Genomic DNA, 25,260 nt, shown 5'->3' with positions numbered 1-25,260 from the left:
AGGAGCTGGCGGAGCAGAGGGCCAGGGACAAGGACAATGGCAGGCTGGGGGTTGGATGGCCCTGCCATCCTGTGTGTCTTTTATGAAGACCTTAGGAATCTACGTTGTAAAGAACATTGAGGGAGAGTGCAGCCCAGTTCCTTTTCTGTGTGTTTTTTTCTTTTCTTTTTTGTCTGGTGGTACATATTTATTGTTGTGTGATCTGATCACAGTGTTTCTAAATGTGATAAATGCGTATGTTGGTGTAGCCAGTCCAAAGACACTGAGCTCCTGCATCCAGCAGTTTTTATTGTAAACTAGCTCTTTCCTTTTCTTGGAGCTTTAGTCCATGAGGCTGTCGCCACTCTGGTAGCACTGGGCCAGGCTGCGTAGCTCCTGCAGCGTCTCCTCTAGGTCATCCTGTTCCACTCCAGCGTCCATGAAGCTGGCCCAGCGCCGCAGGTCGAGTCTGGCGAGATCTTTGGCCAAATCTCCCAGGGCCCGGTTCAAGGATGAAGAGGAGCAGAGGGCCCCGAGCACTGGGATGCTCTCCACCGCTGCGGAGGGAGGGAAACGGGAACCCTCTGAATGGAGCACTGTTCTACCCTCGGTCTGTTGCACACACAGGGAAGTCTGGGCCTCTGGTAGACTTGATTATATAGTAAACTCAATAAATTTTGTGTCCTCTCCCCTTTGTATACCAGCACTCCAGAGGAAGAACACTTCTCTCAGGAGCCATAGGGTGAATAAAGGAGTGTTAAACTGGGAATTTCCCAAGTACCTTATCCAGGAAGGGGTATAGTAAAACTCTCCCATGCTTGAAAACCTCTTGGTTTTCTTCACCTCCTACATACCTGCCCCTGTTGGGGGACCATCCAGAACCAAACCCTGCTGGCTGAGGCTTGAGGAGAAGAGGTAGGGGTAAGGAGGAACCACCTTACAGGGAGTCAGCAGCAGATGAGAAGAGCTGTGGGGCAAGAGGACAGCAGCTGAGTGAGAAGAAGTCAGGGGAGGTGGCAGGTCTGGGAGGAGAGCGGGGGCAAGCATTATACTGACCTCCTGACTCGAGGCTGCTGCTGCTGCAAGTACTGGGCCAAGACTTCTTCCCCGGTGGTGCACGCATGGAGGGGGGAGGGCAGGGGTGTCCCTGGGGTGAGCTGACTGCCAGAACAAAGCCAAAACAACCTTTAATCTGTGGCAGCATGAATGAGAAACTAGGACTTAGGTTCTCAGGCCATCAGCTGATCGGGATGCTCACAGCCTTTGTTTTCTTTTTTTTTCTTTTGCTGTACGCGGGCCTCTCACTGTTGTGGCCTCTTCCACTGCGGAGCACAGGCTCCGGACGCGCAGGCTCAGCGGCCATGGCTCACGGGCCCAGCCGCTCCACGGCATGTGGGATCTTCCCGGACCGGGGCACGAACCCGCGTCCCGAACCCGCGTCCCCTGCATGGGCAGGCGGACTCTCAACCACTGCGCCCCCAGGGAAGCCCCTGTTTTCTTTTAAGTGGCCCAGAGGGAAGGCGAGCAGGGCAGTGCCATTAGAACACCCAGAGGTATGAGAAAAGGATGTGAAACAAAAGTCTGACAAGGGCTCCTAAGGACCACCAGCCCTCACCTGGTGTGGCATGCTCTGTCTAGACCCCTCAGCACCACGGACTGGGCAAAGCAGCACGTTCCAGAAGGGTCCCCACATGCAGACAGTGGGGTCCATGGGGTGGCCTCTCCAAGCTGCATCAGCGTATCAGGGAGGGACTGGCTTGGAACTAAGGGGAAGGGGATGGTTGCTCCTGCTGTGACCACCTAAAGATAAGGAAGAAATCAAGTTATAGAGCTTTTTCTCAGCTCTGACCCATCTCCTCACAAAGCTTAATACCTTTTTCCCAGAGAAGTTCAGCATATCAGCCAGATGAACCATGGAAACTGGTGAGGAGCATAGGCGATAAGGAACAGTGACTGTGTCCAGGGCTGTAGCCAGGATGGCGCCACAGTGGAAGGGCAGAGCGGCCTGTAAAGAGGATACAGAGAAGAGCACTTGGCCTTCTGGGTGTGGAAAAGAGAGTGTGGAGGCAGAATAGTAATGGCAGAGAGGCCCGCATGCGTTGGGACAAAGCAGGGGTGTGTTTGGCCCAGGGCTGGATAAGCATAGGACAATGTCATCTAAGAGGCCACATCAGAGCCGAGTTCAAGCTGAGGCTTCAAGAATAGAGCCAGTAGCAGATAAAGGCTGACTTGGCGAGCGTGTGCGCGTGCGCATGTGTGTGTTGCCCTGTCACTAGCTGCAGTCAGAACAAGAGCATGGAGCCTTACATCATATTGCAGGTGAGGGAAGTTGACAGGTGGCTCAGGTTGCAGCCCCAGGCTCCCACCCAAGGATAAGGGGCAGACCAGAGAGCTGTGAGCAGACAGGTGCACCAGACCGAAAGCTGTGTTTAGCAGACGGTAGATGTTTTTCTGGGGCTCCTGGTGAAAGAAATGAGAGTAGTTTGTTTGAACCAACTTTCTCACTGGGCTATCCTCATTTCTCCCTCCTTACCCTGTGACCGTTTCTCCCCACAAGAACTACTCACCCCGAGGCAGTACGGACCAGGGAGCAGGCCCCAGGTTATTATTCCCCGCCCTGAATACTCGTCTTGTAGCAACTCTGCGACCTTGGCGCCTACCCCAGAGAAGCCATTGTGCAGGTCACACAGGATCTGGAAGCCCTGGAGAGAGGTGAATGGCGAAAGTCAGCAGGATGAGGGGAGTTTCTACCCAAGTGCCCACGATGCCACGCAGCTACCTGCAGGTAGTCGCATTCCTCCACGTAGAAGTGCAGCCTGTTCTCCAGCTCTTCCAGGTACTTGGGTTCCTTCAGGATACTCTCCCCTTGGCCAAAAGCCTCCAGGCGACCTGCTTCCCTGCCATGCATAAACACAGTCCAGGATTTACAGGACTCCCCCACTTCCATCCCTCCGCCCAAGAGCTCTTGTATTGGAGGAGGGCAGGGAAGATGGCCTCAAGAGCCTCATCCAACATTAGTGGGGACCCAGTTTCTTGCCTCACAGCCTCTGGGGCCCTCCATACCCATCATGGTTGTACTTCTGAATCATACAGATGCTCCGGGGATGGAGATGGACTCTGAGAAAGTCTGACCAGACTCTGATGCTGCCCTCTGTGGGGATAACTGGTTTTGGAGTTGTAGCGGTGGTGAATGGTGGGGGACCTGAAGAAAAAGCAGAGGAAACGTACCTTTCTCCATGTTCCTGCTCTGCCCCACTCCCCATTTTGCAGTATCTGGAGAAGTCTCACCTTTGCCATTGGGAATGGATTTGACCCTCCAGATACCATCACTATTCAGCACTCCCTGGGCGGGATGAGAAAATCTACATTTAGGTCCAGGCCGTCTAGACGCAAAAGTTGATTTATCCTCCCTGATTTTGCTGGCCACACCCTACAACTTCCTTTCCGTTCACGTACTCACAGTCCTTTAGTAGGAGAAAAAAGTGCTTTTCCTCAAAATACCATTCTAGGGCATTTAAGATGGCTAAAATTCTCTTTTTCTCTGCCCCAGTGGAGGCACTCTGGTTGTAGCACTGGGCTTAAAAGTTCAGGGCAGAGGCCCTCACCTCTGCACTCAGGAGGTCCTGGAGATAAGGGTTCTTGGGATAGATTTCCTCTTTGTGTGTGGTGAGCTTCCCTTGCCTGAAAGAAATTGGAGATTGATCATAGTGTCAGTTTCCCTGAGTTCTCCAGCTTGCTGTGCTCCTTCCCAACTCCTTTCCAAACATCACAAGTACCATGCTATTGCAGCATCTAGCTGCTTGTCCTTGTAGAGTCCACCTTCTTGTTTTAGGGAGCTCAGACTACCTGTACAAAAATAACAGACAATGTTAGGTAAAGCCCTGTCCCTCCAGTCGTTCAGCTAACCTTCCTCTGATCACCTGACAACCTGCTGTCATCATCACTCCAGCACTTGGCCCTTCCAAGCTTTCTTGATTAGACATGGGTTGAAAAAAACCCTTGCCTAGGAGAATGTAGATTCCATCCTTCATTTCCAAGCTTAGTCCTTAGCTTTGGGACCTGGGCAAAGACCACACCCAGTGGTTCTACGGGAGCGCCACAGTTCCATCTCACTGTGTCTAGGGACAAGTAGCCCATTCCAGAGATAGCTCTTGAACGGAATAAAATTTTGCTTTCTTGCGTCCCCTCAGGTGTTGGCATACTGTGGTTAGCCCTCCTTGGGGCTCCTCATCTCTGGTCCTTCAGCCTAGTATAGTCGGGGTCAAGGATCTTGACGCGAACGGATGCTAGAGACTCCACACGCGAAGGAGAACACTGGGAATTGGCTGACTCCAGCCACCACCTAACCCTTCAGATCCATGAGTATGAGTCTCGGCGTGTAAGTCTCTTGGCCGTGTAACGTCCGGCCGGTCCGGTACAGGACGTCGGGGCACAGCTCTCCCGGCGGTTCTTTGGCATCGGTCGGCCTGCACAGCGCAGCATCCTGGGGAGGCACAGAGGAAGGACTGGACTCGGGTGGCGAGAGGAACAGGCCGGAGGCAAGGACTGGAGATCCGGAAAGGTTCAGCTGAGGCAGCCGCCCAGAGACCTTACCTGCTGGTTCCACCAGTGCGCTCCCACGAAACCCGCAAAATGTCCCAACTGCAAAGTGAGCACCTCCCGGGGACCCCCCGCCATGCTGCGCGGCTCCGCTGGGTAGCACAGCCACAGCCTGCCCACTCGCTGCTCCTTGCCGATTGGCTCAGCAGGCTTGTGGGTGGGGCCTCAGTCCCGGCGTCCTATTGGCCCATAAACACATCCTTTCCCATAGGATAAACGATTCGTTGGGCTTTAATGACCCCGCTCTTCATACCCCGCCTCTTCCTGGCGTGGAACAGTCTTGCTTATCAGTCGTTGTTGTCGAGGGGCGGGGTGCAGTGGCGCAGGCCGGAAGTTGTGGGCACTAGGGCTCAAGCGCCGTGCTGGAGCGTTCTTGGTGCTGGGTTCTCTGCATCCCCCGTGGGGTTCCTGGTGCGGCTCACTAAAGATTCTCCTACCTACTCCTGACGGCTCTTGCAGCTGTTGTGCAAGGATACTTCTGCTGGCTACTTTTTTTTTTTTCATAGGATACTTTTTTTTTTCATAGGATACTTCTGCTGGCTAATAGCGACTCAGGCAAAAAATAAAACCTTGCCAGAAAACTAGACGCTACCTTAAAGCCTCACATGTGTCCTCTCCTTCCTGTCCAAAACTCACAGCCTTCCTGACTTCTAACCCTGTGGACTGGCTCGCTCTATCTATGTATATAATGTAAGTCAATCCGAGTACATATTCTTTTGCGTCTGCCTTTTGCTCAATATTGTTAACTTCTTCCCTGTTCTTGCATATACTTATAGTTCATTTTCATTGCTTCAGAATGCCATTGTAGAAATATACCTCAAATGATCTACTCTGCTGATAATGGACTTTGGAATTGTTTCCAGTTTGGGGCTATTAGGTGCTACAGTTAACATTCTTGTGCATGTGGACATGCACACATTTCTGTTGTATATATACCTAGGAGTGTAATTGTTGGATCATAAGGATGGGAATGTGTGAATATGGTAAATAACACCAAACTTTTCTAAATTTAGTTTCACCACCAGTGTAGGAGTGCTTGCAGGTGATGTTCCATAACCTTGCCACCATTAAAAATTTTTAGTCCATATCATTGGTTTTAGTTTTCCTGATTAGTGAGATTGAGAGCACCTTTTTATGTTTATCACCATTAGAATAGCCACTTTTGTGAAGTGCATGTTCAAGTCTCTTGCCCATTTTTCTTTTGGGTCATCTCAACCATTTGCAGGAGTAAGTACTTTATTCTGAATACAAGCCCTTTGTCAGTTACTTGTGTTGAAAATATCATCTCCCACTGAAGTATATTAACTCTCCTGCTATGATTGTCTATCTCCTTGTAATTTTGTCAGTTTTTAATTTCTTAGGCTATGTTATTACTGCATACTACTTTACAGTTTTATTTTCCTGATGGATTGAAACTTCCACCATTATAAGCTATCCCTCTTTTTCTCAAATAATGCTGTTTTACCTTAATATCTACTTCGATAGTAATATAGATGAACCAGCTTTCTTTTGGTTAGTGTTTGCACAGTGTATCTTTTTTTGACTCGCAACTTTAATTTGTCTCTTGAAGACAATATACTATACGCCAGAAGCAAACACCAAGTGGGATTATACATGCATGTGCTTTATTGGGGAAATGCCTGTGTGGGAATGTCTCGGGAAACCAGAAGAGGCTGGGAGAGTCTCAGACCCTGATGAAGGTATGAACCCGTTGAAGAATAGAGGGAAGGAAGAAATCTGACTGCAGTTTTTTTTCTTTCTAACACCCTTATTGAGGTATTATTTATATACAGTAAATGATATTGAGGTGTCACTTACATCCATCTTAAGTGTATGATCTTGTAAATAAAGAGTTGTGCAGTCATCACAATTCAGTTTTAAAGCATTTACATCATCCCCAAAAGATTCTTCCTGGGGAATTACAGGTAAACCCTGTTCCTACCTCTAACACCAGCCAACCACTGATCTACTTTTGCCGTTATAGATTTGCCATTTCTGGATGTTTCATATAATCATACAAATGTATTTTTGTGTGTTTGGAGTCTTAGCGTAAGGTTTTTGAGTTCCCATGTTGTAGTATGTATTAGTATTTTGCTCATTTCTGGTTATCCGTTTACAAGTAGATGGATATTTGGATTATTTTTACTTTTTAGCTATTATGAATAATGTTACTATGAATAGTCTCATGCTGCCTGAACACAAGTCTTTGTGTGGACATATTTTCATTTCTTTAGGGTAGATACTTAGGGGTGGAATTGCTGGGTCATGTGATAACTTCGTGCTTAACATTTTTAGGAACTGCCAAACTGTTTTCTAAAATTATTTCCATTTTATATTTCCACTGGAAATGTTTGAGGGTTCCTTTTCTTTTTCCCTGCACCCCGCAGCTTATGGGATCTTAGTTCCCTGAAAAGGGATTGAACCCAGGCCCTTGGCAGTGAGAGCACCGAGTCCTAACCACTGGACCGCCAGGGAATTCCCATGGAGGGTTGCTTTTTCTCCACATCCTCCCCAACACTTGTTATTATTGTCTTTTTGATTTATAGCCATTCTAGTGGGTGTGAGGTGGTATCTTACTGTGGTTTCGATTTGCTCCTAATCAGTAGTGATGTTGAACATCTTTTCACTATCCTGTCAGCCACTTATATGTCTTGTCTTTTTTTAAGTTATTAATTTTTTAAAAAAATAAATTTATTTTTGGCTGCGTTGGGTCTTCATTGCTGTGCACGGGCTTTCTCTAGTTGTGGCGAGCGGGGGCTACTCTTCACTGTGGTGCACGGGCTTCTGCTTCTCATTGCAGTGGCTTCTCTTGTTATGGAGCACGGGCTCTAGGTGCGTGGGCTCAGTAGTTGTGGCTTGTAGGCTCTAGAGCGCAGGCTCAGTAGTTGTGGCGCACGGGCTTAGTTGCTCCGTGGCATGTGGGATCTTCCCGGACCAGGGATCGAACCCGTGTCCCCTGCATTGGCAGGTGGATTCTCAACCACTGCACCACCAGGGAAGTCCCCAAAATTACTTTCTTAATTTCATTTTTGGATTTTTCATTGCTAGTATAGAGAAATACAATTGGTTTTTGTATATTAATCTTGTAGTATTGTTGTGACCTTGTTGAACTTGTTTTGAGTTCTAGTAGATTATTTTGAGATTTCCTAAGGTTTTCTATATACAGGAATATGTCATCTGAAAAGAAAGAGAGTTTTGCTTCTTACTTTTCATTCTGAATTCAGTCCACCTGAGTGATGAAGAAAAGCCCCAAGAGACCAGCTGTGCAGCAGGCTTAGCATGGAGACAGAAAAAATTGGGGCATGAGGATCAGGTCTGCAGTAGAAGGATCTTAAGAAAAAAAGGGGACTGGATAGGGTTGATTATGATAGACTATTTGGGAAAAAATTAAGAATCCATATTTAGCAAATTGCAAAAGTAATGAGGCAATTCTTCAGTAAGGATTTTGTACATAAATGATAGTATAGTCATACAGCTTACTATTCCACATTCATGAAAGAGAAGAAGGCATATTGATTATGAGCTTGGCCTTCCAAAGATGGAAGCCAATTTCCCAGCCTCATTTACAGTTAAGGATCAGGCTTGTCAATCAGATTCAGGTCCTGTCCAGTAAGTATCTGGTAAGGGTAAGAGCAGTGGCATCTTGCTTTTTTTGGGAGGCAGCAGCACTGCAATTTCTGGGGGCTAGCTGCCATTATCATTAGTATAGGCTGCAATGTCAATGTTCATAGTAGCACTGGTGACTTTATCACAGCAGACCCTCCCCTGTTGTGGTTAGGATGTTGTCTGTGGCTGCTGAGCTTGTGACAGTGTCCCTCTTGGAGGTTCTGTGTGCTATTTCCTTTTCTTTTTAAATTCCTTAGAGCAGGCACTCGATTTATAAGAAAAACTCCTGGCAGGTACAATTTCCAAGATACCTGGAAACACCAAGGTATAGAAGAGTAAGTACACTATTGTGTTTAAAAAAACGTGTATTTTTTTAGAATTTTGTCTCTATAATTTGATTGCCTCTAGAAAAGGGAGCTGAGAGAAAACGAGCCTGATTTTCTATGAAATGTTTTTGTATGGTTTGAACTTTGTAACCCATACATGGCAAAAATAAAGGCATAGTGAAGCCACTGAATGACATTAAGGGAATTGCATGATGTGCTGTGTTTAGAGAGCTCACTCAGGCAACCCAGTGAAAGACTGGAGGGAGGAGCCACGGGTAGTTGGCAGAGAAACAAATTAGCAAATGATTATAGTAACTCAAACAAGAAGCGATGGGGTTATGAAAGGCAGTGGTAGTAAGGATGGAGAGGAGCTCCATCTGAGCTCCTGAAAAGACAGATCTCAAGGCTTGACTATCTGTATTGGGAGGCGTATCGGTCAGGGTTCAGTCAGAGAAGCAGAACTATATTAAAAGGGATCTGTTAAATGGATTCAAACTTTCCAACTGGTTAAGCAGTCTCTATAAGGCTGTTATCTTTGAGTTTGATGCTAGAACATCAGTCTAGCTAAAGTGTCTGGGGACTGGGTCAGGGATGGAGGTTTTATTTTTGACAGGGAATCCTTGAGGAGGATAGGGTAGGGGCAGCTGGCTCTCTAGTGAAAAATGCTGATATACATTCAGACTCTCTTCTCGTAGTAATTGTTCAAATAAAGCATTAATAGAATCCAAGTTGTAAATAGTAGCTACCTATCATTTATGGGGGCCTACTATGTGTGAGGCACCTGACATTTATTATGTGATTTAATTCTCACAAAATCCCTGAAAGTTTGGCATTATTATTACCTTTACATAAGGTGAAACAGAGATAAGGTAAAATTAGAGAAGGAAATAGGCTCAGACAGTTAGCTAATAAGCAGCAGATCTGGGAATCAAACTTCTCACTCTTTGGAACCAACAACCTGGGTATGGTGAGAGAATCAGACTCTTCTGAAATTGATGAGTCAGTGTTTTCTCAAATCTCAGAAAGATGGTACACAGACAGTACTATTCTACATGGATTAAAGATGTTAATTCACTACATACAATGTATGCTGTAGGGGTTTAGAACTTCTTTCAGGAACCTGTAGAAAGGGGCTGTACTATACAAAGTTGCCAGACTCAGCTGGAGTTTGAAGAAAGTTCTCAGGGACCATTGATAAAAGAGTAAATAGGAAGTGAATGGACTGGGAGTGAGAAGTTCAGGAGATTGAGTCTCAATCTCCTAAATTGAATAAAGTCTGGAAAATTTCTGTAGAATTTAGTCTCAACAAGCAGAATGCCAAAGAAATTCAATTTGGCCAATCTGAAGGCTCTTTCCATCTTATAAATATAACACAACACTTTAAGAAAGATAATTTAATTTTTTAGGAAAAGCTACATGATTATTTAAAATGTGAAAACCACAACTAATAAACTGATGTTAGTTTCAGGACATCTTATTGCCACCACAGTCACATCACAAGGAACCCACTGCAACGAAGGCTGGGAGCTGACTGCAGTCCTGTCCAATCCCATAAGTGCACGTGCCTGGCTGCTCTTCTTGTGTACTGCAGGACTCCCTCATCTGATTGGGTCCATTAGAAGAAAGGTCCATTGTCTTCCACGTACCTTGTGACCATGGCTTAGAGGTAGGCACAGAGCCGCTCCAGCTGCCCAGGATTCCTATTACTTAGGAACAGCAACTCCTTTTTCCCTTCTTCTGTATGAGCTAAAATGGAGCCAAACAGAAAACTGGCAGTTTTCTCCTGTAGCATTGTGTTACTTAGCAAATTCTGTAGTCAAAGGCTACGTTATCCAGACTATGTTCTGATATAATTAGCACTCCCAAAACCTCACTTCTAGGCCCTTTATTCCATCCGCCAGTATTATTTTTTCTATGCATAATTTCCTTTTCTGTCTCTATTCCTCCAACCAGCATCTATCTCTCCCTCTGTTTCAAGACTATCCTCTGGACTTTAAGGACTGTCAAATCTCTCAAGGCCCTTTTAGAAATCTCTCCATTGTGCCTCCTAACTCATCATGCTACAGCTGCTTTATACTCTTCCCCCTATTCCTTTAATAACCTATTCCAACTGCAGCTAATTCTCTATTACCTAGTAACAGAACCACCTTTATTTTTCCTCTGCACCCCGCCCCCCAACAGACCCACACCCACCCAGAACTGAGGGCAAGGGTTAAATGAGCAGCTGGAACACTTTCATCTACAAGTACTAGGACAGGTATAGCAAGGATTTGGTTTGGTGCTGGAGTAGCCTCTCACACAGCATCAGTTGTTCTGGGGGTGCCCTAGCATATGAGCCTCTCAATGCAAGTGTGCTGAACGATGAATAAATGTGACAGAGTGTGGCAGCAACCCAATCACCTGGGTTCGGTCTCACCTCCTCTGTTAGCATGAGCATCTTATTCTAGACTAACGTGAGAATTTTAGGGAGAGATATAATGTCTCTTGTAAATCGAACTTTAACCAACCCCACACCTTCTGTACCATCTAATTAGCCAGAAAGAAGTCAAGATAAAGGGAAAAAAGATGAAGTACAAATTACAGGCTGCTGCTGAGGGAAGAAGAGATCAAGGCTCTGACTCAGTGGGATTCTTCTGTGAGAGGAAAAAGCTAAGCAACTGACCTTTCTCATGCTGAAGCCAATTGTTCTCCAAATAATAGTGAATACAACTTTCAAATTCCTTTGGGTTATAGTTGGAAACCAGGATGGGAATAAAGGGATCCAGGGCGTCAAATCCTTCCTGGAGAAGAAAAAGGATAAAGATACAGTATTTGTTAAGTGACAAATCAGTGTTTATTTAAACACTTTGAGGATAAGGTCTTTGAGATTTTGTTCTATTCTCCTCTACTCCACGTTCTCTGGGGCTGGCTACCCTTGCTCTACATGGCCACAAATATACTTAAAAAAGAGATAACGCTTGAGGCAAGGGGCGGTAGGGGGCGGTGGGGGGAATGCCACTTATCTGAGAGTATACACACATAATCATATACGTGTTTAAATTTTTTTTACAGTTCTAACTTCAATAGTCAACAACAGTTTTGATAGTTCATATACTCAAAAAAATTAAAATGACAAGGATGGGGGAAAAGATCCTATATAAACTAAAACAAATGAATCAAATTGTATTTCAAAGTTCAAACATAACACTGAAGGGAGGAGAGAAACTAACCCAAACTAACTTCTGAACAGAATATTTGAACAACAGACCCTTAGGCTAAAGATAAAAACTGCTCTAAAAGATATTGAGCCTAAATAAGACAGAAGTAAAAAAAAAAAAAAAAAAAATTTGCCCTCTAGTTCACAGCTTATTTGTATAGAGGCAAGGGTTAGCAATTCTGAAACTACTTTTACTATAATCTAAGATTGAGCTAATATGTAAATACACTGTGAATGAGAGATTATCGTTGGAGAAGAGGGTTACAAATATGGAAAGGGTGAAGGATACAATGAATGCTGGGATGCTAGCCTGGAACTAGAGGTATCAGGTTTATGGTTTTTTAATATAGAGAGACAGATACAGATGTGTGTGGATGTGTATATATAAACACATATATGCATATAGCACACATACATGTATGTTTGTATATATGAATAGTGCATATATCTACTTACTAACTCTGCTGGAGGGCCTAGAAGAAGTGACATCCACATCCCAGTAGCAATAAGTATACCTAGCACTCAGGTCTTGGTTTCTAAATACTATTCTCCTCTAAAACGAACCAAAGCTCCTTGAAGAAATGGCTGATTTTAGGGCTAGGGCATGGAAAGTACAAGATGAGTCTGGAACATATTCCTTTTTTTTTTTTTTTTAAATAAATTTATTTATTTATTTTTGGCAGCGTTGGGTCTTCGTTGCTGCGCGTGGGCTTTCTCTAGTTGTGGTGAGCGGGGGCTGTTCTTCGTTGCGGTGTGTGGGCTTCTCGCTGCGGTGGCTTCTCTTGTTGCGGAGCACAGGCTCTAGAGCACAGGCTCAGTAGTTGTGGCGCATGGGCTTAGTTGCTCTGTGGCGTGTGGGATCTTCCCGGAGCAGGGCTCGAACCCGTGTCCCCTGCATTGGCAGGCGGATTCTTAACCACTGTGCCACCAGGGAAGCCCTGGAACATATTCTTGTGTCAAAAGTAAAGAAGTGCTTAGAAATGATGGGGACAGAGGAGGAAAGGTAGGGAGAAAAATGATGCGGACATGTTAAAGGGACAGAGAAGCCAGCTTGAAGGGCTCCTACTGGCCAAATCTGGGATATCTTAAGCAGCAAACTAAATAATGATAGTAATTATTTAATGGGTTCTAAACCCATTAAATAAGAATCCACATGTCTATATTGAAACAAATACACAAGGGAGAAAGGAAAATTCTTAAATATAAGAGAGGGCCAACTGATACATTTAGAAGTAATGGTGGAGCTAGAAAATATCCATCTTGCAATTATCATGATAATTGATTTAGGGAAGAATCACCGATGGAAACTAAAACTAGTAAGGGGAAGTTTGAGAAGTAAAAGGATATTTACCTAGTCTCAAAGTATATCTCCACAAGATACTTATTCATTACAAAAGGAAAAGAGTAACTTTACTGAGGAGAAATCAGGTGGAGAGCACCTTAACTAAGTGTTCAAAGTATATATTGCCAGTAACAGGAGAAATAAGTTCCATGTGCTTTCTGATATTATGCACTGAGAAGACACACTATAACTTCTAACATCACGTATAGTCAGGAAAAAACAGACAACCCCATAAAATAACCCATAAGATAACTAGCATGTACTCTTCAAAAACAAAGATATAAATATTAAGGTTATAAAAGACAAAGACTGAGGATCTGTCTCAGATTAAAGGGGACTAAAGACACCTGACAGTTGAGTGCGGTGCATTATCCAGGACTTTCTTTTCCTGTAAAGGACACTGGGATAACTGGCAAAATCAGAATATATTCTATAGATTAGGTAACAGTCAATGTTAACTTTCTGATTTTGAAAATTGTGCTGTGGTTATACATTAGCATATCTTTTTTTTTTTTTTTTTTTTTTTGCGGTACGCGGGCTTCTCACTGCTGTGGCCTCTCCCGTTGTGGAGCACAGGCTCCGGATGTGCAGGCTCAGCGGCCATGGCTAACAGGCCCAGCCGCTCCGCGCCATGTGGGATCCTCCCGGACCAGGGCACGAACCCATGTCCCCTGCAACAGCAGGCGGACTCTCAACCACTGCACCACTAGGGAAGCCCTAGAATATCTTTGATTTTAGGAAATATGCATTATTTAGAGATAAAAGAGGGCATCATATCTCAGGTTACTGTCACATTATTCAGGGAAAAAAAAATAGATGGAGAGAAAGAGTAAAGCAAACATGGTAAAGTGTTAACATTTTAGAAATCTAGCTGAAGTCACAGAGGAATACCATTTTTCTCCAAGTCTGAAATTATGTCCAAAAAAAAAAAATATATATATGTATGTATATTTAGACAGAATGACTATCTAAGGGTAAACAAATTTTCCAGTGATTTGACCTTTCCCAGCAACTCCTGGGGCAGATAGGCTTTCCGGGGCTTAAAGAGAGACCCAGTCTGGCTCACAGTCAACACAATGGCGCCTCCTTGCTGAAAGAAAGGAGAAAAAGCTGAATTTGAAAAAGACAGAAAAATGCATTTTAATCATCTGCAGTTTTTTTTTTTTTTTGCCATATGGTGGTATGGCAGTGTGATCTAGCACAGTTAACTGGCAACTAATTTGATTATTAATTCTCAATTTGACTCTGACAATAAATTGCTACATGATCTTAAATTTATCAAAATCCTTTCCAAAGTTGATAAGAAATAAAAACACCTTCAACAATTGCAGCAAAGTGAAATTATGCCAATATTTCAAAAAAAATGGTTTTGAATAAGTGTACTCCAGTCAAGTGGAAAGATAAGAAAACAAATATATAGATTTAAAACTTGGTACAGTTATGAGAATTAAATAAGATATAAGAACTTTCTGTCCATAAAATTAGAGACTGGTAGGTATTAGCAATGAGGCAGTTGAACATCTTTAAAACGAAAATACATTTCTTTCTGAAATCTGTTAGGTATCATGTGCACTCACCCAATCATTTTTTACCATTTTCCTCAGGTTGTAAATAAATGCTAGTTCTTCTGGGGCAATCTGCACATCGGTCAATGTGTGAGACAGAGGTGAGAGGGAGGAGAAAGGGAGAAAAGAGGGAGAGAAGAGAACATTACTTGCTCTGCCCGGATGCTCCCCTGAGATATCTGCACTGACAACAACTAGAAAATCCTCAGCTGGGAAATCTCTGGAGGACTCTGCACTCTCACTGTCGAGGGCCTGGGTTCAATTCCTGGTCAGGGAACTAAGATCCCACAAGCTGTGCTGTGAGGCCAAAAAAAAAAAAGAGGAAAAAAAAATCCTCAACTACTACATAACTATAGTACCTGAAGGTACCTCTGGAATAAGCTACATGGCCACTGCTCCTCAAACTGCCATGCTTCTGGAGATTCAAAAGAGTTACCAAGGGAGAAAATACCCACTACCCCAACCCACCCCCTTCCTTGATGCTTCTGATCGTCTCTGCTTAGACCAGAGAACATCATTTTGAAAAGAGAATAGAAAGAAGAAAATTGACAAAGAAACCACAGCTTTTGTTGTCATGCTCTTGGTATTCAGTGGATGATGGAATGTGGCATCATCTCCTTCTGATACTATTTTCACTATACATCTTATTTCAAATATTCCAAGGCAAGAAAATATACTGCATGGTCTAGAAGGCTATGTCCCAGCCTACGTATATGATGGGTTCTGAAATCAGAGAAACCAAAATAGAGAAACTCAGTTTTCCTACCGGGCTTTTATCTTCTCTTTTCAGTGTGGTCCTTCCCCAGAGAGCATTGACTCCATCCACTGCCACCAGGAGGCGAAAAATACCCAAAGAACTTTGCCTCTTTAGCTCTTTGAGCACAATCCCAACTGCATCTGTGGCATTCCTCACCCGCGTTATGCCCTGTAGGGAAAGAGAGACAGTGGCTTGCAGTCCTACAAGAGGCTGTCTCTGGTTAGACATAGTACATGTTCAGTGTCTTTTTTTATACCTGTTCAACTACTTCTCCCAGGGGACTGCCTTTCTCAGTGCTTTCTCGCTTATTCCAGACATACTTCTCTTGAACTTTTATCTAAAAATAAAACAAAGACCAAAAAAGGCCACTTAGCCTAAGGATGAACCCATCCCTAGCTAAGAAGGTAGGGTAGGAGGCTAAGGTTATTAGCATTCTATTTTCATCTATTTTTCAAGCCTTGTAAGAGAGCTCAGCAGGGAAGTGAATGCTTTCTAGCCCATTTCTGCCTGGAGCTTAAAAAAACACACACAAAAAAGTAAGGGATTCTGACTAAAAAGGCCCAGGATGAAGCCTTGGCACGTGCATTTTTAACAAGCTCCTAGGTGATTCTGACTTACATCCAGAGTTGAAAATCCCTGGCCTAGAGACTGTATCCAAGCATCACTAGAGAATAATTTTACGAATATGTTTCTGGTACCTAAGAGATCTAATCTGGAGAAAATTATGTAGTTGAAATGTGTCTTAGAGGATTTTAGGCTGTCACCTTGGAAAAGTCAATGAAGCAATCTGGACTTCACTTTGCTACCCACCAGATGCGACTAGCTTACTGCTGCCTCTTTATTTTACATGGATAAATGAGTTTCAGCGTGTGAACTCACTGTGAATAAAATGTATGAAAGAAATACAAAATGGTATAGTTATCCCAACTACAATATTAGTTCTCCATAGTCTACTGGTACTCAGGGCACAAAGAAGATAAAAATCTTAAAAGATTGTCCAGCACCAAACTTCTGGGAGTCTAGTCACCTGACTCAAGAAATGCTCATTTGCAGTTTTGAAATTCTTCAGCCAGGTTGAAGCCTCTAAAGGTTGATCAAAGCGCTGTTTGTTGTAGGTGGACTGCAGAAGATCCCGGCAGTTTTTCACCCAAAGATGAGCTAATCAAAAGGCAAAAGAAAACAAACTAGGCAGGAACTGACTGTATTCAACTCAAAATACTCTATGCTTCTTTAAGTTACGGGAGATGACTTTAGTTTCCCATATATATTTCTTAAAGCCTTCTTGCTTCAGAGGTTTACTTTTTGGTCTGGTCCATCTTAAATATTATCATTACACACAATACACAAATAAATGGATTAAAGGTCACCTCAGCTTCCTGGCAGTTTTTAAAGGCAGAAAATGTGGATGCAAACAACACTGAACAAAACAAGGAGGGATATATGAGAAGTATGAGAGTTTAAGTTTTTAAGATCCATGCTGACAACCTAGAATGCTGACAAACAGTACCATGTCAAAGGGTCTAAGGGTACTCAAAGTTGTTGGCTGATGGCAATAAAGCTTGTGGTGAACACTAAGGGGGGAGTTTATGCTCTTGGGCATTAGCTATCAAAGTGAGGATTGCTGCGCCAAAAAATACTTCATTCTAATTATCAAAAGGTTCCAAAACTAACTCAGACCAGCCTGTACCTGGAGCAAAGACTTCTCCCTTAGTTGTCAGAGCCCTGTCAGAAAATTGAAGCCACAATGTTACCACAGTAACAGAATAACTAACCCCAACATAGTGAGGGAAGTTCTTACCATCTGGAATATGCAGTATCAGCCAATCCTGTTTTGCACAGAAATGAATACTATGGCAAAGACTGAGGGTTTTTCCTGTTCCCTTCTCGCCATCTAAAGCACTTGCTGTTAAAGAAAACACCACCTTCCAGTAGTTGGGACTCCACGCTCCCAATGTGGGGGCCCGGGTTCCATCCCTGGTTGGGGAACTAGATCCTGCATGCCGCAACTAAAAGATCCCGCATGCCAGAACTGAAGATCTTGCATGCCGCAACAAAGATCACGTGTGCTGCAGCTAGGACCTGGCACAGCCAAATAAATAAATATTTTTAAAAATAATAAATTTATAAAAAAAGAGAAAGGAATAGTAGTTTCTTTTTTCTCACCAGGAATTGATTTAGGAATGGATGTGTGATGTAATTCTGGGCAATATGAAATGAGGGATGTCTGATGGAAGCTTCTGGGAAATTTTTCTTTGTTTTAAAAAAAAAAGAATGCAAGAAAGGAATGTTTACTTTTCTGGCCTTTGGACATGGCTCTGTGAAGATGAGATGTTTGGAGCTGCTGTAACCATTTTGTCAACATGAAGAAATCAACCTGGAGACAAAACCTAATATGGTGAGGATGACAGCAGAAAGATTAAAGGAATCTGAGTTCTCTCTTTTTTAAAAGAATATTCATTTGTTTGTTTTGGCTGCACCCGGTCCTGGTTGCAGCGCGCAGGGTCTTTAGTTTTGGCATGCCTGTGGGGTCTGGTTCCCCGACCGGGGATCGAGCCCGGGTCCCCCTCACTGGGAGAGCGAAGTCTTACCCACAGGACCACCAGGGAGGTCCTGGAATCTGAGTTCTTGATGACCTCAATGAACTGCTGAAATAACCAAACCTGAGCCTAAACCTGATGTTCCTGTTCCTTAGGCAAAAATCATTTATTACCTAAGCCATTGTGAGTTGGACTTTCTTCTTACTCAACTGCAAATGAAGCATCTTAAGTGATAAACTAAAACAGGAGAAACACAACATGAGATGAAGAATTGGGTCATTTTAGAGATGAGCCACCAAAAGTTGGAGTATGTTAATATGCTATTTAATATGTTCATACCTAATTCTTTTAAAAAAAGCTGTTTTGACAGTACCACTAAAATAGATTACTTATGTCTTTTAAATTTAGGACTGCAAAAATCTCCAATTAGAGCAAGGAGTAAAAGAAACAAGTTCCTGAGGAAAATAAATTTAGTCAATTTTCAAAATATTAGAATTTTCATGCACTCTTACTACAGGAGTGTCAATTCTGACTTAACCCCTTCTGGCTAAAAATAAAGGTATTTTCTTAATTAAAAAAAAAAAAAAGAAAGAAAGAAAACACCACTGAAAGGGACACTTCAACTGTCAACAAATAAAGCATTTCTTCTTTTCCCACATTTGAGGAAGGAAAGCATTGGCTCAGATAGCCCAGGCAAGCAGGAAAGGATACAGAAAACGTATCGTACAGCTGGATGAGCAAAATTGGTGTTTTTCAGGTAATGCAGAAGCTCTAGGGCTGGTCTCCTTACCATCAGGCAAGCTTCATTGAATGTCTTCACCTAACAAAACAGGGAAAGAGGAAGGAGAGGGTGGGGTGTGGAACTTCTAGCCAGTTCTTGGTAATATACACTGAGTCCAACATAGCAACCATAGCATCAAATTGCCTATTTTTCATTTATTCAGTTAGGAGAGGTTGGTATTGAATTTGAAAATTTAGCCATGTAATTTAGCTAAAAATTGAAACACATTATCCCGCACCAAGTGTGTAACATTCAGCTTTTGATTATTTCTGTAAATGAAGCACAGATATTACATCAGTTAATTGAAATTTACAAATAATCCAGACATAACTATGTAACCTACTTAAGGTTGATATAAATATTAAAAGCGTGTAAAATGCTTAACAAAGCATCTGACACATGGTAAGCATCAAATAAATGTTAATTCTTTTAAATTTATTTTTAGCTAATTTTTCTTTTAAATTAAATTTAATTAATTAATTTATTTTTGGTTGCATCGAGTCTTAGTTGCGGCATGCAGGATCTTTCGTTGCGGCACGCAGGATCTTTCGTTGGCGGCACGCGGGCTTCTCTCTAGTTGTGGCTCGTGGGCTCCAGAGTGCTTGGGCTCTGTAGTTGCGGCACGTGGGCTCTCTAGTTGGGGGGGCAGAGGCTCAGTAGTTGTGACGCGTGGGCTTAGCTGCCCCATGGCATGTGGGATCTTAGTTCCCCGCGTTCCCTGCATTGGAAGTCAGGTTCTTAACCACTGGACCACCAGGGAAGTCCCTTTAGCTAATTCTTATAACTGTAGCCACCTAGACTTTTCTCTAGAACTTATATACATACCAGATCAGGAGCAGGTGTGACCAACTGCCCCACAGCTATGAGGCCATACCTGACACCACCAGTATACAGATACACCAGAGAACTGGCACACAAAATTCATTCCCTTTATGCCATCAGGAATAATTTGGTGGAAAAATTTGGGAAGCAGTGATATGTGTGAAAATGACTTGCAAATAAAGTATTTAATAATGTCTACTGATAAGAATAAGTACCTAACAAATACTATTCACAAGTATATCAGATAGGGATTAAGATAGTGTTGGTATTTTTTAAAGAAATCCTAACCAAACAATTGAATTGGAGAAGGACTTTGACAGTTAAGTTCAAACTTAATGGAAAGTGAAACCTTCAAAAACATGATACAGATATTAAAACAGAAATGCTGTATTAGGCAATATGACAGTACTAAAATACACAAACAATGGTGAGGGAGTTGGCCTTTACATAAATGGAAGTTATGGAAAGAATGTATGAGTAATTCCTTCCAAAGCACTGGTGGTTAACCATTCTGAAAGCAACCTGCAATAGTTAAAGTTAGGCCCTCAGAACTAACTATGTTAGAGATTGTACTACGAATGTCTTGGGACAGTTTAAAGATGATTTCTTCTGACCGTGTCCTATTTCCAAACTTAACAAAATTTTTGATGACAAGCTGTCTATGGCCTAGAATTAGCCCCTTTACTGGTGTCTCATCTAACTTCTTGAAATAAAACACATTGAAGAAATGACATCCTCTGGTTTCTAAGCTAAAAATCACCTGCACAGTCAAGTTTGATATTTCAATAAGAAGGAATAATTTCCGAGGCTGAAACTAATTGAGCAGGAATTATCCAAAAGAACCAATTTCCCCAGGGACTTCCCTGGTGGTCTAGTGGGTAAGACTCCATGCTCCCAATGCAGGGGGCCTGGGTTCGATCCCTGGTCGGGGAACTAGATCCTGCATGCATGCCACAACTAAGAGTCTGCATGACGCAACTAAGACCTGGCACAGTCAAATAAACAAATAAATAAATAAATAAATGTTTATTAAAAGTGTTAAAAAAAATTTTGCCAACAAACTCTGTTTGCAGTTAACTATGAATTCTTTCAATGGCTATAAAGCAATCCAAGATTACATTCTTTGGGTTGAATTTATGACCACAAAACTACATTTTCTGAAAACCCATGAGACTGAAGAAGAACAATGAATGATGCATCTAATCCAAATATCATTTCTATTTGGCTCAAAAATATATTATGTTTTTGCTTTTCTATACATATAAACTATTTTCATGATATTTTGCTAAGGCAAATATTAAATTCATTTTTAACAATTATTTGAAGTCTAAAGTTTCTAGAAATCTGTTGGGTAACACAAGGAAAAGAGTGGAATATTATTTATTTACTTAAGAATATTTTGCCTGGCTCCAAAAAGGATTTAAAGAGGTTAACTGCAGATAAGCATTTGCTTAAAGTAATTATAACAACAGCACTATTCACAAAAGATAATCAATAGCTCAATTTATCTGATTTGTTTTTAAGATTCAAATTAAATCTTTTATAGTTTTCTACTCATTTAATTCCACCCCTCTGCTATCAACAGCTTGTGTTATAAGCTCCCTCCAATTCCCTCCCCTGTTTTGAGCACCTGCATTACAAAGCGAGGAGGCAGGCCATGGGAGAATACAGTCTTCAGATCTTGGAAGGATATGTTGTAGTGCTGACCCTCATGCTGCTCCCCATGCCTCGCCTAGGAAATAAAAATGCAAACAGGTATAATGGATAGAGTGACAAAGACTTTGAAAAAGTGTCAAGGGCCTTCTAGACTGTAGTGAGGAAACACTTCTCTCTCAGAGCTGGAAAAGATATTCTTTCATTTCTTAGACAAAAAATGCTCGCTGTTGTCCCCAAGTCCACAGTGTATATATAAAGCTGATGTTGGCCTGAATGATGAAGCCAGTTGCTCGGCAACATAAACCCTAGATGTGGAAGGAGCAGAGACAAATCTTGCCATCTGGATTCTTCTGTGCTGTGCATAGAGATGATCCAGTCACGTGACAAGATCATCTGCATGCCACTGTTGCCATAGAAACCTCTGAGGAACTGGCAGATAAAGGGACTACAATTACAGGGAAAAGCTGAAAGGCAATTCAATGACTTCATTCACTTATTCTATTTCATTTTGTGCTTGTGAAAGTAGATGAACGCTAGAGACATAAATAAAACACACCCTGCTGAGATGGTGTTTTGGGTAATGAGTTATTTTTTTCCCTTCCACAAGCACAGCATATGTTAAGTTGGGGCAACTCAGAGGGCAGGGGTAGGGACAAAAAGGGAGAGAAAAGCTATTGGTTCCCTTCACATTTAAGCACAGACCATACAACTGATTTCATTTATAAGAGGCAACAATACTACTGAGGAAGGAGAAATCAGCATTTAGCCTAATGGGACCTGAAATAGAAAATGCAACACTGGATACTGCTGGAATCCTGGTTTCTACTGATAAACTTCACTTTAAATACTGCTCTTCTCAACAAATCAAGTTAGTTCCCTCTCCAGACACTAGGAAATCCACTTAGAAAGGTGGAAGATAGTACCAGATTGGTTATTAGGAAAACTATGTGGTCCTAGGCAAGTAAGTTGATTTTGTTAGGGTTCTCCATACCAGGGTTGTTAAACTATGGCTGGCTACCCATTTTTGTAAATAAAGTTTTACTGGAACACAGCCAGGCCCATTTGTTTATGGCAGAGCTAAGTAGTTGTGACAGAGATCACTTTGGCTCATATGCCTAAAATATTTACTATATGATTCCTACAGGAAAAGTTTGCCAACCCATCATACACTAAGATCAATAATAACTACTAAATTTAACTTCTAAGGAATTGAGTAGTTAAGTACCTACTCTATACCCAACAAAACCCTTGGCACAAAGTGAGTTCAATGGTAGGAATTAAACCAAAACAGATATGGACTGACCTGTCTGAGCTATGTTACCATAGTATTAGATAGGGATGGGGAAGATCAGGGTTCCAGAATGCTGTCTCAGGTACTGTCTGACTATATGTAAAAATCTGCTTAGCTTCTTTCAGTTTCAGTTTTTCTTATGTGTAAAATGATGGCAATACAAATTATAAGCCCTGAAAAAAACCCATATACACGTTAGCAACTCACCGGATCATTCTCACTGGTGCGGGAAATAGCTCTGGGACTCTCAATTGCAACCTGGTTATCCAGGTGAGCAGCAAGGCATTGGGGTGCCTGGGTCCCTATGTGCAAAAAACGTCCAGGGTCCAACTATAAAAGAAACCATTTTAGTGTTTTACAATTAATAGGCTTTTTACGCTTGCTACAACACAGAGGTTTTAAGCCATATCTGCCACAGGGAAAAATATCACTATCATGCATTTTAGTTTTATGTAAAACAGATCCTTGTTATTATTTATAATTCTCTAAGTCCAATCACATTATTCATACTCTGAATCTGTTCCAGCTTGTGTTGCTATGTCTGGGCTCTGTCCCATATGGAAACAATTCCGTTAGAGATTGTTCAGGAGCATAGCTCAGCCATTAACAACCTAACTCAGGAAACTTCATTTAATGCTCTTGCCTACAGTGATGAATGGTGGCCAGTATTGTACAATTCCCAGCTGTCTAGTAATCCTAGTCACCTCAGTTATTAGGGGATTAGTGCAACGTTCCTATTTGATAGGTATAATTACACTCCTTGCAACAATTTTCTTGCTAGCTGTGTCCTGAAATAAAGAATCTTTCATTAAGAACATGTAACGAGGGAGTGAGTAAAGCATCCAGCTAAGTGAAAATAAACTGCTCTACAGGCAACTCAGTGAACTGCACATGGAAACCTCAGAACTGGGAAAGGTTTGGGGAAGAGGATGAGATTTCAGGAGATAAATCTGAGAAAATGCTAACTGGAGAACTCCCAAGCTGAGTTTAAGGATAACAGGCCTTGTGTATAAGTGAAAAGATGCCAGTTACAAGAGAAAGATTAGAGTATGAATCCAGTAGAATGAGGAAAACAGGGTTGTGAGAGATGGCTGTAGAAAGGGAGCTGCTCGCTAGGTCAATAGATAGTATGAAAGCTGCCTGTATTTATATTTAGTCTCACCAAGCAGCTTCATGAGTGCAGAAAATGTATATTATTTTTGTACTACCTCTCATAACATTTATAACCATTTAACAAGACCTTTGACTCCCTGACAACTTTTTAACTGGTATCTTTAAATCTTTGACTCTTCATCTTTCACAGTCCAGAAGATTTGTCCTCCCAAATAGGTTTAACATTCAGCTAATCGAAAAGTTTGGATGGTTCCCTATTAATGTCAAAATAAGTCTCAAAGTCCTTAGCATGATAATTAAGGCCACTGCTATAAGTTCAACCTCCTTTTCTAGTCCTACTCCTTTATAAACTCTATACTCCAGCCAGCCAACCATGCTAAAACATGTTATTCACTTTCATGCCTTTATATTTCTGCTCATTCTATTTCAGCTTCCCTCTCTCCCTATTTAAATCTTACTCATCATTTAAGACTCACCTCAAATGTCATATCCTCTGTGAGGATTTGCCAGACACCTCCAGGCAAAAGCAATTATCTTTCCCTCTCTATAGATAGCACTTTCTTTGTATTGCATGCATTTTTACTCTGCCTTGAACTACATTCATGGCTTTTGTTAACTGAGTACCTATAAAATGCTAGGCAACAGAGTGTTATACACACATTATTTTTGAGCCAAGAATCCTAGAAGATAGGTAGAATATTACGCTGTTTTATTATGAGGGAAATCAAAGTTCAGGGAAGTTAAATAACTTTGTCTAAAGTCACAGAGTTGGTAGGTGATGAAATCAGAATTCAAATCCAAGTTTGTGGGACTCCAAAATCTTTATCCTTTTTATTGCATCATGTTATCTTACACACAAGTTTGTCTCCCATTTTAGGCCACACACACTTGAAAGAGAAAGGAAAGAGAAGGGATCAGGTTTTATTCATTTTTGTATCTCCTTCTCCAAGTACCCAGTGCACCACAAATACTTCATACTTGTGCCCTGGAATAAAAAAATCTTTCTTAGAGACATGATGAGATGGGGGAGTTTGTAAAGCATCTAGCTAAGTGAGAGTAAACTGCACTACACTGCAACTCAGTGAGCTGCACATATAAACCTCTGAACCAGAATTTGCATATTTAATGTAAAGTAATAGGGTAAAGTAATACAGTTGCTCCAACACTGTCTGCGAATGCAGAGACAGCAATGTTTATCACATGTACTCTATACCTCCCAGCCTCCCTTGCAGAAAGATTGGGGTCACATGATTAGTTCTGGCTAATGAGCTATCAACAGAAATAACTTGGGTCAATTCTAGTCAGAGCCAGTTAAGAGTGGGTATAAATTCTCTTTTTTCTCCTGCCATGGCAACCTTAAAACCTACATGCTGAGATGGCATCCCAAGATGACAAAACTGCATCCGTAAGTCTATCCCCTCCCATATTTGCCTGCAAACCATTTTTTTTGGCAGCACTGCACAGCACGTGAGATCTTAGTTCCCCGACCAGGGATCGAACCCGTGCCTCCTGCAGTGGAAGTGCAGATTCTTAACCACTGGACCGAAAAAGAATTCCCTCCCTGTAAACCATTTTGGAAATATAGCAACATCAAGAGCAAAACAAAACATATACACACAACACAAACAATATCATGTGTTGAGTTAAGCCAATAAGAATTCAAGGCCTGTTACCTCCATAGGATCTGAAC

General features: G+C 42.2%; 2 protein-coding genes across 5 annotated transcripts in view; both read right to left on the bottom strand.

The window, feature by feature from the left end:
* Positions 1-305: 305 nt before the first annotated feature.
* Positions 306-4,689, bottom strand: MSTO1 (misato mitochondrial distribution and morphology regulator 1). Of its 2 annotated transcripts, none has more exons than XM_079904719.1 (14): positions 4,573-4,689; positions 4,327-4,462; positions 3,756-3,825; positions 3,585-3,660; positions 3,268-3,322; positions 3,043-3,181; positions 2,759-2,876; positions 2,547-2,681; positions 2,287-2,439; positions 1,853-1,984; positions 1,595-1,779; positions 1,036-1,140; positions 830-946; positions 306-563 (listed from the first exon to the last, which is right to left on the bottom strand). In XM_079904719.1, the coding sequence occupies exons 1-14, from the start codon at positions 4,654-4,656 to the stop codon at positions 395-397; spliced, it is 1,674 nt and encodes a 557-aa protein (XP_079760845.1). In that variant the 5' UTR covers positions 4,657-4,689; the 3' UTR covers positions 306-394. The 2 variants fall into 2 exon arrangements, with proteins under 2 accessions (XP_079760845.1, XP_079760844.1); XM_079904718.1 differs by having other exon boundaries at positions 306-536; positions 834-946.
* Positions 4,690-9,926: 5,237 nt separating this feature from the next.
* DAP3 (death associated protein 3) overlaps positions 9,927-25,260 on the bottom strand; it is a gene marked incomplete at its 5' end in the record, with an annotated part of 29,355 nt that continues 14,021 nt past the window's right edge. For all 3 annotated transcript variants that reach the window (XM_079904656.1, XM_079904657.1, XM_079904658.1), the window contains 11 exons: positions 9,927-10,256; positions 11,173-11,290; positions 14,049-14,138; positions 14,626-14,685; positions 15,380-15,538; positions 15,627-15,707; positions 16,398-16,528; positions 17,169-17,261; positions 18,619-18,727; positions 21,141-21,242; positions 22,665-22,787. In XM_079904656.1, the coding sequence (XP_079760782.1) occupies positions 10,171-10,256; positions 11,173-11,290; positions 14,049-14,138; positions 14,626-14,685; positions 15,380-15,538; positions 15,627-15,707; positions 16,398-16,528; positions 17,169-17,261; positions 18,619-18,727; positions 21,141-21,242; positions 22,665-22,787 (1,152 nt within the window). In that variant the 3' untranslated portion in view covers positions 9,927-10,170. The remainder of the gene's footprint in view (positions 10,257-11,172; positions 11,291-14,048; positions 14,139-14,625; positions 14,686-15,379; positions 15,539-15,626; positions 15,708-16,397; positions 16,529-17,168; positions 17,262-18,618; positions 18,728-21,140; positions 21,243-22,664; positions 22,788-25,260) is intronic.

The sequence above is a fragment of the Stenella coeruleoalba genome, assembly GCF_951394435.1.
Source record: "Stenella coeruleoalba genome assembly, chromosome: 1".
In the NCBI taxonomy this organism is placed as follows: Eukaryota; Metazoa; Chordata; class Mammalia; order Artiodactyla; family Delphinidae; genus Stenella; species Stenella coeruleoalba.
This window is presented reverse-complemented; position numbering and strand designations above follow the sequence as displayed.